Source organism: Oryzias melastigma, linkage group LG6 (genome assembly GCF_002922805.2).
Source record: "Oryzias melastigma strain HK-1 linkage group LG6, ASM292280v2, whole genome shotgun sequence".
NCBI lineage: Eukaryota > Metazoa > Chordata > Actinopteri > Beloniformes > Adrianichthyidae > Oryzias > Oryzias melastigma.
In genome coordinates, this window is record NC_050517.1 from 21,136,114 (window position 1) to 21,149,320 (window position 13,207).

The window sequence follows — 13,207 nt, forward strand, 5'->3', positions numbered from 1 at the left end:
ACTTGAAAGTCGTTTACTATTATTTATGATTCAAATCAAACCAAATAATTCAAATTAACAAAAAAAAAAAATTAAAATAAATAAAATAAATAAAAATGAGTAAAATAAAATAAAAATGTAATAAAATAGAATACATAAAATACGTTAAAATGTAATAAATATTTTTTATGAACTGAAAGTGAATTTATTTAGAATTTTTTTTCAACAAAAACGGAAACAGTTTGATGCTGAGTCAATGCTAGCCCAATAAACCACTTCATTTTTGAAACATTAGACATTTCCTGCAGAGGACAATTTGAATCTTGAGTAAGGGGAAGCCCGCAGTCGCGTAAATTTAAATGAGTTTGCTTGAAATGCGATGCTAGTTGTGTTTTTCTTTGTGTTTTACTCATCCAGACTCGCCTCTTCATGAACGACGTGGCCCGGATCTACTCCGTCACAGTGAACAATGCGGTGGACGGCGTGTCCTCCGGCTGCCGCGTTTGCGCCCTCAGCGCCCAGTCCACCAGCTCAGCATGTGTGCCGTGCCCACCTGGACATTACATCGACATGGACACCAGCCAGTGTAAGGAGTGTCCCAACAACACCTACCTGCTCTCTCACACCTCACAGGGCCATGAAGACTGTAAAGCCTGCGGGCCGGCCAGCAGGAGCGACAAGGTTTGTGTGACGCAGCACAGAACGCTCATTCGGGTTGACACGTTTCTTCAAGGCTTTTTTATTTTTTCATTTGTGGCTTTCTAGGACCACAGGCTGTGCTACAGTGACTGTCACTTCACTCACACGGACGGCAACCTGACTCTGACGTACAACTTCAGCCTCCTCGGTTCCTCTGGATCGCTGATGAACGGCCCCAGCTTTACCTCTAAAGGAACCAAATATTTCCATCTTTTCAACATCAGTTTGTGTGGAGGACAGGTCAGCCAAAGAAATGTAAAAAGGATGTCGCTTTTGTGCTCGAGCAGAACTCAAGTACTGTTTTTTTCATTCCCCCTCCATCAGGATCAGTTAGCAACATGCACAGACAACGTTACAGACTTATCGGTATCAGACTCCCAGAGAGAAAAGGGTGAAGGGCCCAGCGCTGTCAAGACCTTTATCTGTCAGTCGACGATAATCCCAGCTACCGGCCGAGGCTTTAACACGGCGCTCTCGTCACAGTCCATTAACCTGGCTGACACGTTCCTCGGTGAGTGAGCAGAAGGTGCAGACAGCGCTGAATTTAAATACGGATTTCTGCTCTGCTTAAGATTTTCAAAGTGATGGGAAAAAAGAATAACGATTATTACAACTCTATGAATAAATGTGCACATACTTATGGGTTCATTTGTGTTTAAGGAGCCACGGTGGAGGATCATTTTGAGGGAATAAGCGCCAAACCCAACCAGTATTCCCTGGTCTCTAAGAAAGTCCCAGATGTGAATTTCTACTACAGGTATTTCTGTAGCCTTAGATGTGGTTTTTGAAAGAAATGGACATCAGTGGTAAAGGTCTTCACTTTATTCTGCTCTTTTTATTTTTTTTTTTTGAGGTCTTTGGCTCCGACCTCGTCTTGCGAGTCGGGAAGGAGCACAGTGGTGACACTTCGCTGCAATCCGGAGATGTCCATTAAAGGGCAGCTCTCAGTTCCCAGGTATCCCTCCTCTTTTACGTTGGGTCGTGTGTGGACTATACACTAAAATTAGGTTTTTTTGAGGGCTGGTCACATATAAAACTGCCACCGTGTGATTGGAAGGCATCGGCAGAATCTTCACTATTAGCTGCTGCCTGATTTTTCTGAAATTTTTCTCATTCGTCTTATATTTTAGATGCTTCATAGGTTAATTGGTTTCTCTGAAGACTTTAAAAAGTGTACCAACAATAGGGCTGGGCATCACTGGGTATCTCCAGTGCATGAATGCGGCCCTCGAGTTGCCTATCCCTGTTCTTGGTCCGGGTGTCCAAATCCAGAAACCCTGCTGTATCTGCTGCTGATTACCTGGATCAGGTGTGTTTAGCCACTAAGGAGCTTCAGTAGCAGGCTGGTTGGAAACCATGCAGGACATCGGTCCTTGAGGCCTGGAGCTGCCTGTCCTTGTTTTAGATAGATGGATGTAGAAGGTCTGCTTTTGTCGTTGCAGTCAGTGTCCAGCAGGAACCTGTGATGGCTGCACTTTCTATTTTTTGTGGGAGAGCTCCGGGGCCTGTCCCATCTGCACCGAGAGAGACTACCATCAGATAGAAGGCGTCTGCAAAGGAGGAAATCAGGTGTGTTTGAACAAACAAATGCAGTTAGTGCTGGAAAATCTCTAAAAAAAGTGCATGTTTTTTTGAAAATTAACTTTTTTTCACTCCTCCTGTCATTTAAAAATGCTCTCGATGATATCCTTTTTTGCTCTGTCACATTCACTCTCAGGACATTCTGTACGTGTGGGCTGAGCCAAAGCTGTGCATGGGAGGGGTGACCTTGCCTGAAAAGAAAACCTTGCCCTGTGAGAGTATGGAGCTGTGGGTTCGGCTCGGTGCTGTGATGGGAACCTTCACAGCAGTGCTGCTCGTCTCGCTGACCTGCTACTTTTGGAGGAAGAACAAAAGGTTTTTTTTTTTTTTTTGAAATCCTATCACATTTTGCCCTCTGGCACAATTGTTCTCCTCTCTTAAATGCAGTCTTTCAGCTTTACCTTTTCTTTTCACCAATTCCCTCGCCGTCCTGTTCTGTCTTGTGGGATTAAAACTTCCGTGTACACATTATTCCTGTTATTAATTATCTTTTTTTTGGTCTGTGCAAGGTTGGAATACAAGTACATTCGTTTGGTTACGTCGGCTAACAATAAGGAGTGTGAAATGCCAGGGGCCGACAGCTGTGCAGTGATGGAAGGAGAGAACGAGGGAGACATGGAGGATGAGGTTGTGTACACTAAACCCTCTATTCTCGGCAAACTCAAAGCCATAGCCTCCAAGGTGAGAGTGACCACAAAGGCACGCTGAGGAAAAGCCTCTCAGCTGTGAAAGCTGTGAAAGTAAACATGTCTGCTTGTGCTTTTCAGAGAAACGGAGACCACTATGAAAACGTTCAGCTGAACTCGTCTCAATCCAGAGCTCTGGTTTGGAGCTAGAAAACGAAAAGGGTCGCCAGGAGGGGAATGAGGATTTGGAACCCTCCAGACGCTTTCTCCCAACCCCTTTAACCATCCCTGTTTATGAGCTTTGGTAACCTGGAAGACCACCAGTGTGTGCAAACACACAATCAAAGGCCCACGGTGCACTTGAAGCCAGGTTCAGAGAAGTCACACAAACACGGTGGCCTTACAGCTTGGTACGACAGAGCCATAGTCCTTTGGAGCAAGTGTGTGCGTCACTGATCATTTTGGGATTTACTCCTCCTATGTCAGGGAGCTGGTGTAGAGCTCAGGGTTAGACAAGGACCTGTTTGAGTTCTTGAATTCACATCTATTTATTTGGTTCTGTTTGATGTGTGTTGTATCTTTGACCGTCATGGAGTGTCATCAATGTATTTCTATCAAAGTTAAAGTCATTTCCTACTTTGTTTATGGCAAAACAATACTTTTTTTCTTTTTCATTTTCCTTAAAGTTCTTGAAAGATTGTGAAGTTGAAAATGACATGAGGTTGAGGTGGTGGTTTTGACTGTATCTGTCAAATAAATGATGTATTTATGTATGTTTGGATGGAGAGTGGTTCAATTATCAAGTATAGGAAAATAAATTAAAATCCAAATTTAGATCTCATATTTGTTATTGTAAGAATTCTCTTAAATTATTTCATTATTTCTCCTAAAGTTTTAATGCCCAAGCATTGATGCAACCTCCACAGGTTGTTGCCATGGCAACTGCAGATGTCAGATTAATAGAGAGATAAAAAAAAACTATTGCTTCATTTAGTCACTATTAAGTTTGTAAATCAAAACAAGTGTTGACAGATATTTGTGAACGTAACCTTTGACCTTTGCACAGAAGGCCGTTTTAAATTAAAATGTAGAATAAGAGAAAAAGGATTGTTTTTGGAGATAAAATTTACACACAAAATCTATATAAAAATCTTAATAAATACTATCAGACTCAAATGAATTTGATTAATTTGTAGGTTTTAAGCACATCTGTCACATGGAACCATGTTTTAATGTATAATAAGGTTTTAACTTTGACCATATTCTTCTAGTTTTATGTAAATTCAATTAAATTTGCCTTTTCTCTTGAGTAACTCAAGAGTTTCTGTCAAAGTTGATGTTTTATATTATTATATTGGCTGTCCAAACTGAGTTCTGCCCTTTATGTAGCATACAGACCACTCTGTAAGCATCTTCATAAGAAGATGAAAATCATTTAATGCTTCTTCCACTTTTAATGTTTTTCTAATCTATTTGTAAAGAATATGAATTTAAAGTCTTTACATTTTTTATTTATAACATTTATTGGTTTATTAATTTGAAAAAGTCTTTAAAATGTTAATACATTGAACCTCAAAGATTGCAGAAACTGGAGTTGTCTTTTTGTTATAACATTTTGATAAAACTTAGACTAAACTTGAACCATGTTGTCCAGTAGGGGGCAGAAGAGAACAGATATTCTAAAAGCAAAACACATATATGAATGTAACCAAGCTCAAAGTATGAATAGAGGCATGTGAAATGAAGTCTGTTACATATGTGCTGAGATTCACGGCTGCAATGAACCAAAGCGTCCAGCAGAGGGCAGTCAACGTACTGAGAAAGATCCTGAGGATCCAAACTGCAGATGGTTATGTTATCAAGATCAAACAGAAAAATCAGAATGCAACATAATTACTTGCTTTCAAAAAAAGCAATTAAAAATCAACAAAACACAGATCAATTTTTGTCCACAGTGAAAGAGTGCAGAAGAATGTGAAATATAAAATCCAAACTTAGTGTTTGATTAACTCTTCTGTCCTACTTTTACTTCCTAGTTGTAGTATTGATGTAGATAATGATATAGGTAGTTAGTCCTTCTTCCTTTGATAGACTCAGTTGTGATGCTGCATTGTTCTGAAAGCACTTCAGTAGATGGTTTAATTAGAGTGCCATTACTTAGGGAACAGATGAGAAAGAGAGTGTAAAGCCATCTTTCAGCTTTTGCCAACACACACTATGAATAGAGTCTGTGTTTTGTGAAAGTGATGGCCTTGCGAAACTTCTGTTCATCAGTCAGATCCGAACAGAGTTTTTTGGACCCCGAACACATGAAGAGACAAAAGGATGAGCAAACCAGAGCGCCTCTTTGCTTCATTTTCTTTATTAGAATGTCATCACAGCCTCATTATTGCACATATCATAAACACAGGACTATTGCTTGGTGACTGGTCAGTCCCAGAGATCAGAACCGACCTCAGCTTCATATCGCCTTCAGAGATCCAGAGTCATTTCGAAAGCCCAAAGGCCAAGAACACATTCTGTCACACAGAAGAGGCTACAGCACAGAAATCTTTGTAGAGCACATGGCAGTTGGCAGAGCCTGAATAGAGGAAGACGCCCACCGCGAATGCCTGCTTGAAAAGGATATTCACAAGTAAAGCCAATTAAAGAAGTTTCCATTTAGCGCTTTTTTTTTTTTTTTGGCCAGATGAGATGATAAATTCAGAAATTTAATGAGTTTTGGAGTGATGCAATTTCTTTATATCTGAATTCCAATTTAAATGCCTCATTCAGTCTCCAGATCCTTTGTCTGACATCCTTTTATCCTCTCTCCAACCTCCTCGGGGCAGCCCCGGTGACATGTGCAGAAGTGGTCACCCGCATCCAAGTGCCTCGGCTCAAAGCTGCCAGTCTGTTGCTCTGGCTTAGGTGGTCTTGGCTGAGACCGTTTCACACACAGCGTGGAGATGAGGCGCACAAAGGCGGCGAGGGAAAGGTTGACGAGGTGAGACGGATCGTGTGAGAGAGGGTCAGAGGAAAAGTGTGAGACTGTTGTCCGAGACTTGTCTCTGGACTAAATTAGCAGAGAATCGGGGTTAAGTGCTCTGTTTATGTGGCCATTAAAATCCGCAAGTACAGGGCTCGCGGAGCCAAATCTCATCAGTCACTGCCAATTTAAATCAGCACAGAAAAACTCTTTTTTCTGCTCAACTTTTCTTGACTGCTCCTCAACCCTCCTCTAACCCTACTTCCTCCTCTTCACACAGACAAATAGTCATTCCAGCAGCGGATGTGGTGATGGGGGTTGTCCATAGCAACCTGCCATGCAGGGTGTATCTTGTGGGAGCAGGACCACTGACTGAATGGCTAAGCCCTCTTCTAACAAAGGCTGTGAATCTCTGAGATGCTTTGAGCTTCCACAGAAGCGCTGCGACTTCAGAGCTGTGGGAGCGCTTTACATAATCCAGCGGCAGCATCCCTCCGCTACGCCACATCTCTCCTGCTGCTCCCCTGCACCTAGCGGCCCCAAATGTAGGTCGGCTCATCTTGACACATCTTCTGAAATTCCTCCAATCTATCATTCAGCAGTGATCACAGGCTGGGCATGTGCACCGAGGTTGACCTGTCAAGAGACGACAGCTCTGACCTCATTGATTTTTATCACGGACAGAGCAGACGGATGCTTCTAGTACAAAAAAGGGATTCCAATTTTTTTTTTGTTGTTTTGTTTTTTTGAAAACATTAGCTGTAACAGTCAGACTTTATTTTACATCTTACATGTAAACATTTCTGATAATTTTAGTAACAAACTCCTAAAGTCAACACAAAACTTTTAAAAATGTACTAAATTAGTTCTCTAATTCAGACAACTTTATAATGCCTCACTTCATTGTTTATTTCTTATTTCAGAGACATTTTTTTTTTTTTTTGCTATCAATAACCACACTGCTTCCTTTTGTTAGCAGGGATCTGCCAGCAGCTGACATCGTGTGCTTTGCATCCCCCTCATGAGCCTCTCTGGGGCTGCAAAAAGCCAGCTGCTCCACTGTGCCTCGCAACGTCAACACATTTAACACAGGCATGTAAACTGCACACTCCAGTAAGTAGACAACTCCTGTCCTAACGCTCCTCGTCTCTTTCTCCCTTGCGCTTCCGTCCGAGGTGTACAAAAGTAAAAGCGGTCGGATGGGTGTGTTCAGAAACATCCCCTGTTGTTGCTGGAGAAAAGGAGGCGGTGGGAGGAGTCAAGTTAGGGACGTCTCCGTCTCTGTTCCGTCACTTCAGGGGAAACAATTGATGCCGAGAGGCTAAATACGTCGTCAAACCAACTGGCATACTTCTGACCTGAAGCCTGTGCTTTAAACAGAGGAGACTCGGGCAGCTAAAGTAAAACATCTACATTAAGGCACATGGCCATATTGGAAACATCAACACATACTGCATTTAAGGGGGGCCCGAAATGTAAGCTACTACCGTATTTTCTGGAGTATAAATCGCTGTTTTTTTTCATAGATTAGCCAGATGTGCGACTTATACTCAAGAGCGAGTTATTTGTGTTCTTTTTTAAACATAAATAGGCTCATTGCAACAGGTTGTTTCTGCTAACAACCACTAGAGGGTGCTGTATTTTGTTCTGACAGCACCAGAAGAAAAAGTTTCATCAAAAACAAACATGGAGGAGATTCTGATTGTTTTCCTCTTAAATTTGGATATTTTTCTCATTTACATCAAAGCATTATTATTAATCTTTTTTTTTTTTTTTTTTTGTAATGGCAAATATAAAAGTGCGACTTATACTCCAGAGCAACTTATATGTGGTTTTCTTCATTTTTCGTTTTATACTCCGGTGCAACTTTATAATCCAGAAAATACGGTACTTTCCTTCAGATGGAACAATTCAATACATGTTCAGCAAAGCAGGCCGTCTCCTTCCATTAGTGTTACATGTGGGCTGAGGGTTCATAATTACTGGGTAAGACGTCGTTGTTGACAGAACTGTTGTTGACTCTATTGAGGGTGAAAAAATATAAAGTTTGCTAAACTGTATTTTCTCATTCCAGCTATTAATAATTATTGGGGACACATCACGGCAGTCTTTCAGAGAAGCAGCACTTGAAGAGTGGGACTGCTTTGCTCAACACAAACAATGGCCATTCAGATAAAGGGATTCCATTATAGCATCAATAAAATGAACATTTTGTATCAAAAGCAAAACATGGTTTCCAGCTAAAACAGCCACAGTAGGTCAGTATACAAATCCTGGATGCAATGTGCATCTATAAAGATGTAAAAGGATGAGTGAGATCAAATCATCTTTCTATCTTTTTTTTTTTTTTTTTCCTGTCCACTTTATGTCCACATTCAGTTTAGGGTTACAAGAACTTCAACATTGTGCTGTTTGAACCATCGGTAATATTATGTACAAATGTACAGATAAACATTGGAAATACGTACAGAATCGTTATTACAATGAAAGCTAAAAAAAGGCATGAGAATAAAAAGTCGGTGAGTATTGCAGGTGAGGCAAGCCGAGCCACAAATATGCATCCAGACTGAGAGACGCCGCCCTCCTACCATGGTTAAGCGCAATGTCTATTTACACAGCGTCATAACAAAGCTATCAAAAACAAAGGCTCCAAAAAATTCCTCCTAAAAACTTTTTTTGTTCTTTTGTTTCTCTACGTACAACAATGTCGATTCCATGTATGTACATCCCTAGAAAATAATTTAATTATAGTTACACACTTTCTACATTTGTGAAACGACAGAGTTACAGTCCATCAGAAGGGTGGGTGTGCATGTCTTCATATGTTTGTGTGTGTTTTTGGGGTGTAAGTATGGAGCTGGACGGGGTAATGTTCGTCACCGGGCTAACAGTCGCGCAGGAGGGGGGCAGATTTAAAGCAGACTGGATGTGGTCACAGAGATGAAGTGGTGGAGTCCACGATTTCTCTCCCGTTGCACACAGCTGGGACGAAGTGAGCGCTGACAGAAGCTGGATGTGGGGGGTTGGGAGGAGAGGAAAATGAGTTAGAAAGATCAGCACTGAGACGTTTAACCAAGCACATGCAAGGAAACATCAACACTGCAGTCATCCTGGTGGAAATTAAAAGGGTTTAACTCCAAGAATTTAATCATATTCTTGATCCAAATGAAACCAATCGGTTCTTGAAGCTGCTGTAAGGTCCCACTCCAATCATGTTTTTGGCGTTTTTAAAATTTTTTCTAGCAATTTTCTTATTATGGAGGACTTGCATAAAGAAAATTAAGATTAAAAAAATAGCATTTCTTAGTATTTCTTAATTCAAATTGTTGTGAATTAGATGAAAAATGCTGTTGCCTTAGTACATAAATTGATCCATCAACATCTTTGTTTTCCTCGTCTAATGCTAGGTTGGGGCTGTAAGCTAGTGGGAGAAAGTGTAAACAGGGGGATGATGGGAAATGAGGGCAGGTTTACTCTACACCAGCAGTCCCGCCCACAACTCAGAGGCAAGTTTCTATTGAACTCCTGCCGCTCTTCAGAAACTATATCCTAGAAAACGACTTTTTTTTTCATTTATTTATTTTTTTTAAATTTTCGCCTTAAACTGTATATTCATAATAAAATATCAATTTGGAGGCTTTTAGAATAAATCAAAAGGTAATTGGAGTGGGACTTTAACAGATTTCTCACTTTCAGGTTTTCACCAAGATTGCCACATATGGCAACATATGCATACAAGACTTAAATTTTATCAGTTAATCAGCATTATTGAAGCTTAAAGTAGTTGGAGCTCAGTTTTAGTCAAATCACCAACAATTTGGCTTTCAACAAATTTTCAAACATAATTTGTTCCGCTAATAACTGAATTAAAACTTTGGCTCGAATTCAATTATCTGCCCTAATTTAAAAAATGTCTAAATTTTATCCCCCATTTCATAAAAGAACCTGTGGCGTATTTCATGCAGTAGCAGCTGTATAGGCTCCACCCACCAACACTCTACTGAATGAAATGGGGATTACAATATGGGTGGGTGGCTATCAAAAAGGCAACATAAAGGCATAACATGAGAGATTAAGAGCTGAATGTCTGTTGTGTGGAAGCAAAATCCCCAACGCAAGCATAAACTGGAACAGACGTGCGGCAACTGATTGTCGGTGGAATATCTGAACCGGTGCAGAAAGAAATTCACCAGGTACAAAGAGTTTCGTCCAATCTCATCTCCAAGATGATTTTTTTTTTTTTAAGTATGAGTAGGAAGATCTTTCTTAGCAATAGAAAGGAATAAAGCTTCAGCAAATGTAGAAAAAGAGGTTCAGTATTTGGGGAAAAAAATGCCAAAAACTATTGATCTCTGACTAAAATCAACAGGAGTGAAAGAATTCTGCTGTTTGTTGAGTGGGAACAAGTAACAAAAGTGACATTTCACTATTGAAAAAAGAAGTCAGAATGCTCAAAGGTAAAAGCAAAGAAAGCATGACTTCTACAAAACCCAAATGCTCCAAAAATGTCTTCGAATTCACTTGAGATTATCTTGATAACTTAAGTTTCAAACAGATGATTGCATGAAGCCTACCATGAGAGGCGTATGTGGCAGCAGCTCCGCTGACGCTAAAGCGGTTGAGGTTGAGCCTGTGGCTGGTCACATTCTTCTGGGGCTGAAACATAATGATGTGGACCTTGGGAGCAAACATACAGCCGAGCACCACAAAGCCACTCAGGCTGACTGAGATGCACATGGTGGTGGTCTGAACCTGCAGGGAAATAACAGATCAGATGTTGTTAGCTTTTGCTTTATTAGCTTCTTCCCAAAACATTTCCAATCTTCATTTTTTTTTTATATCAAAATGCCTCTCAATGTAACAGACCATTTTAAAATCCCACTTCTGACACCATGTAATGTATTTATATTGTTGGATGACAGCTAAGGTTTAGCAGAACCACTGATGAGGCGGCAGCGTCATGTTGAGAACGTTCTTTATTGTTAATTATGACAGCCGTAAACCAGCCCTACGGATAGCAGTAGGGACATTTACAAAAGTGATAGCTTAATTAACATTACATTGATCATCTTTTAGCAATTTAAAAAGTGTTTCCAGTGGTCTTGTAATAATTATTTTGCCATTTTTAGCCAAAATAAAGAAAAATAACAGTGTTGAGTAGTTGATTTGAAATCCATTTCTGAATCCATTTCTGAGTTGTGGGCTGGATTGTTGTCACAAATTTAGCCCATCATTACTTTTTTTTTCCGCACTCTCCCACTAGCTTACAACTAGTAAGAGATGCAACTAATATGGTGACCAATATCTGAGGGATCCAGCCATACAGTTTTGAGCCAGACACCAGCTCAGATGAGGAAAACAAAGACTTTCATGGATCTATTTATCTGTAAGTGGATGTATCAGAATGGAGTAGAGCAGGGACCTTGTGGCCCACAAGCCTCTACGTGTTCGTCGATGAGGAAAAAAGTGACCAAAAAGATTTAATTTGAATTTAGTTCTTTTAATATAAAGTGTGATCAGACTTGTACACTGGGTCTCCAACATGATAGACAAAAAACTATAAAATGGAGTCCAGAAATGAATAGTGTAGGCAGGCCTTCTATGGCTTCAGGTCAATGTATGAAAGGACAGAAAGACCCCCCCCCACCCAAGGCCTTCTTTAATAATCTTTAATGCTCTTCAATAATTCTTTAATGGTTGTCTTCACTAAACCTACGTCTTGAGTGGCCAGGTCAGCCATTTACGGCTTTGTTTTTTAGTGGATAAGTACCAATTAGGTACTTGAAGCTTTGCCTAACAACATGATATAGAAGTATTTAAAAGACCTTAGTGTAACATAGTATAAAAAAGCCTTCATTTTGTATAAAAAACCATCACCTGCCAATCATGAAGCTTTTGAAAATTTGAAAAAAATATTGCTCAGAAATGCAATTTTGAGCTTCATTTTCTTTATATGTGTCTTCCATCATAAGAAAAATGCTTCAAGAACATGATAAAAACATTCAAATCAGAATGAAAAAATAAAAATCCAACATAGCATTGTGGGTCTTTGTATTTTCAGGGTTTTAGTGACTAAAATCATGGACAGCTGAACAATGATGCAATGTGGAAACTCTGCTTCCTTGGCTTTCAAAGTGGAACTGGAAATATATGGTTTCACATATCTTGAGAAGTAGTCTTTACATTATTCATTCTGCACAATCATCACCCAGTAACAGAACATTCCTGGGAACTCATGGGGGAGTTTGGGGGAAACGTCTGTACATTAAGTCCAAAATCAGTCAGTTGTTGCATCTAAAATATGAAATGTTCAAGTTGTATCACACCAAAGCCGTATTTCAGTTCTGGGCAGAAACCCTGCTTTCTAAGAACAAGATTATCTGTGATGGTGAGTAATAAAGTGGGCACATGTTTTTCATCTAGATGAGTCCATGTTTCCACCTTGCTTTTAGAGAAACCGATCACGGACTCGACGTGGAGAAGAAAAAAAAGACCATCAAGGCTGCAGTGAGCAGGAGGTGCAAAAGCCAGCCTCTTTGATATGGGAGTGCATTAGTTTTCATGGCACTGGTGACATGCATGAAAGTACCATGGATTCAGAAGCATGCTCCTTTGTATACAGTCTGCATTAAAGTACTGGGGAAACATATGGCACCATCGGGACCATGTCTTTTTTTTTTTCTTTTTTCTGGGGTATTTGAAATTTTTAGCATGAATATGCAAGGCTTCATCTTGCAGAGCTTGCAACAATTTGACTTCACAGACGGTGAGTGCAACTGATATGCATGGAAAATCCTAAGAGCTAAAATGAACACATATTTCTCTGCAATCAAACAGTCAGTTTCAAAATTTACAATTAATTAAAAATAGCAATTTAAAGAAAAAACATTTAATAGTGCCTTATTATACTTTCCAAAGACAAGGAAGTTGGTAAATACAGACATGAACCTTTAATGAGTTTTTACTTTGCATTTATTTATGTTGAAACTTTTATTGGAATCAACATTTTTAAAGTAACACACTTTTTTACTGGCTCTTTGGGATGAGTACTTAACAACTGGCTCCATATAAAGCAGTGATTTAAATTTGCTCTGTGCTCAGCTCTTCCACTGAGATCTACAGACCTAATGCTCCTGGCAGTTCCAGGGTCCTGGCTCATTACTAAAGGTGTTAAAGCCTTTTCAGTGGAAGCCCCAAAGATGGTGAGCCGCTTCCCCACACCAGTTGAAGGTGAACAGACCTTGGAGCAATTTATAGGAAGGCTCAACCTCTATTTGGTGCTCAAATCTGTCAAATGCAGCTTCGTTTTCTCTTTATTTCGCTTCGAATCTCACTTTTATTCTTACATGTTTCC

The 13,207-nt window shown here is 40.0% G+C and overlaps 2 protein-coding genes across 3 annotated transcripts in view; one reads left to right on the forward strand and one right to left on the reverse strand.

The window, feature by feature from the left end:
* si:ch211-233h19.2 (uncharacterized protein LOC565175 homolog) overlaps nt 1-3,658 on the forward strand; it is a 14,276-nt gene extending 10,618 nt beyond the window's left edge. The window contains exons 14-22 of the mRNA XM_024281062.2: nt 397-660; nt 745-918; nt 1,003-1,189; nt 1,339-1,435; nt 1,532-1,633; nt 2,121-2,247; nt 2,396-2,574; nt 2,769-2,940; nt 3,027-3,658. Of these exons, the coding sequence (XP_024136830.1) occupies nt 397-660; nt 745-918; nt 1,003-1,189; nt 1,339-1,435; nt 1,532-1,633; nt 2,121-2,247; nt 2,396-2,574; nt 2,769-2,940; nt 3,027-3,095 (1,371 nt within the window). The 3' untranslated portion in view covers nt 3,096-3,658. The remainder of the gene's footprint in view (nt 1-396; nt 661-744; nt 919-1,002; nt 1,190-1,338; nt 1,436-1,531; nt 1,634-2,120; nt 2,248-2,395; nt 2,575-2,768; nt 2,941-3,026) is intronic.
* A 4,255-nt stretch (nt 3,659-7,913) lies between these two features.
* Nucleotides 7,914-13,207, reverse strand: part of grm3 (glutamate receptor, metabotropic 3) — a 53,365-nt gene continuing 48,071 nt past the window's right edge. For both annotated transcript variants that reach the window (XM_024281063.2, XM_024281064.2), the window contains exons 13-14: nt 10,428-10,605; nt 7,914-8,862 (exon numbers count right to left, since the gene is read on the reverse strand). In XM_024281063.2, coding sequence (XP_024136831.1) covers nt 8,786-8,862; nt 10,428-10,605 — 255 coding nt within the window. In that variant the 3' untranslated portion in view covers nt 7,914-8,785. The remainder of the gene's footprint in view (nt 8,863-10,427; nt 10,606-13,207) is intronic.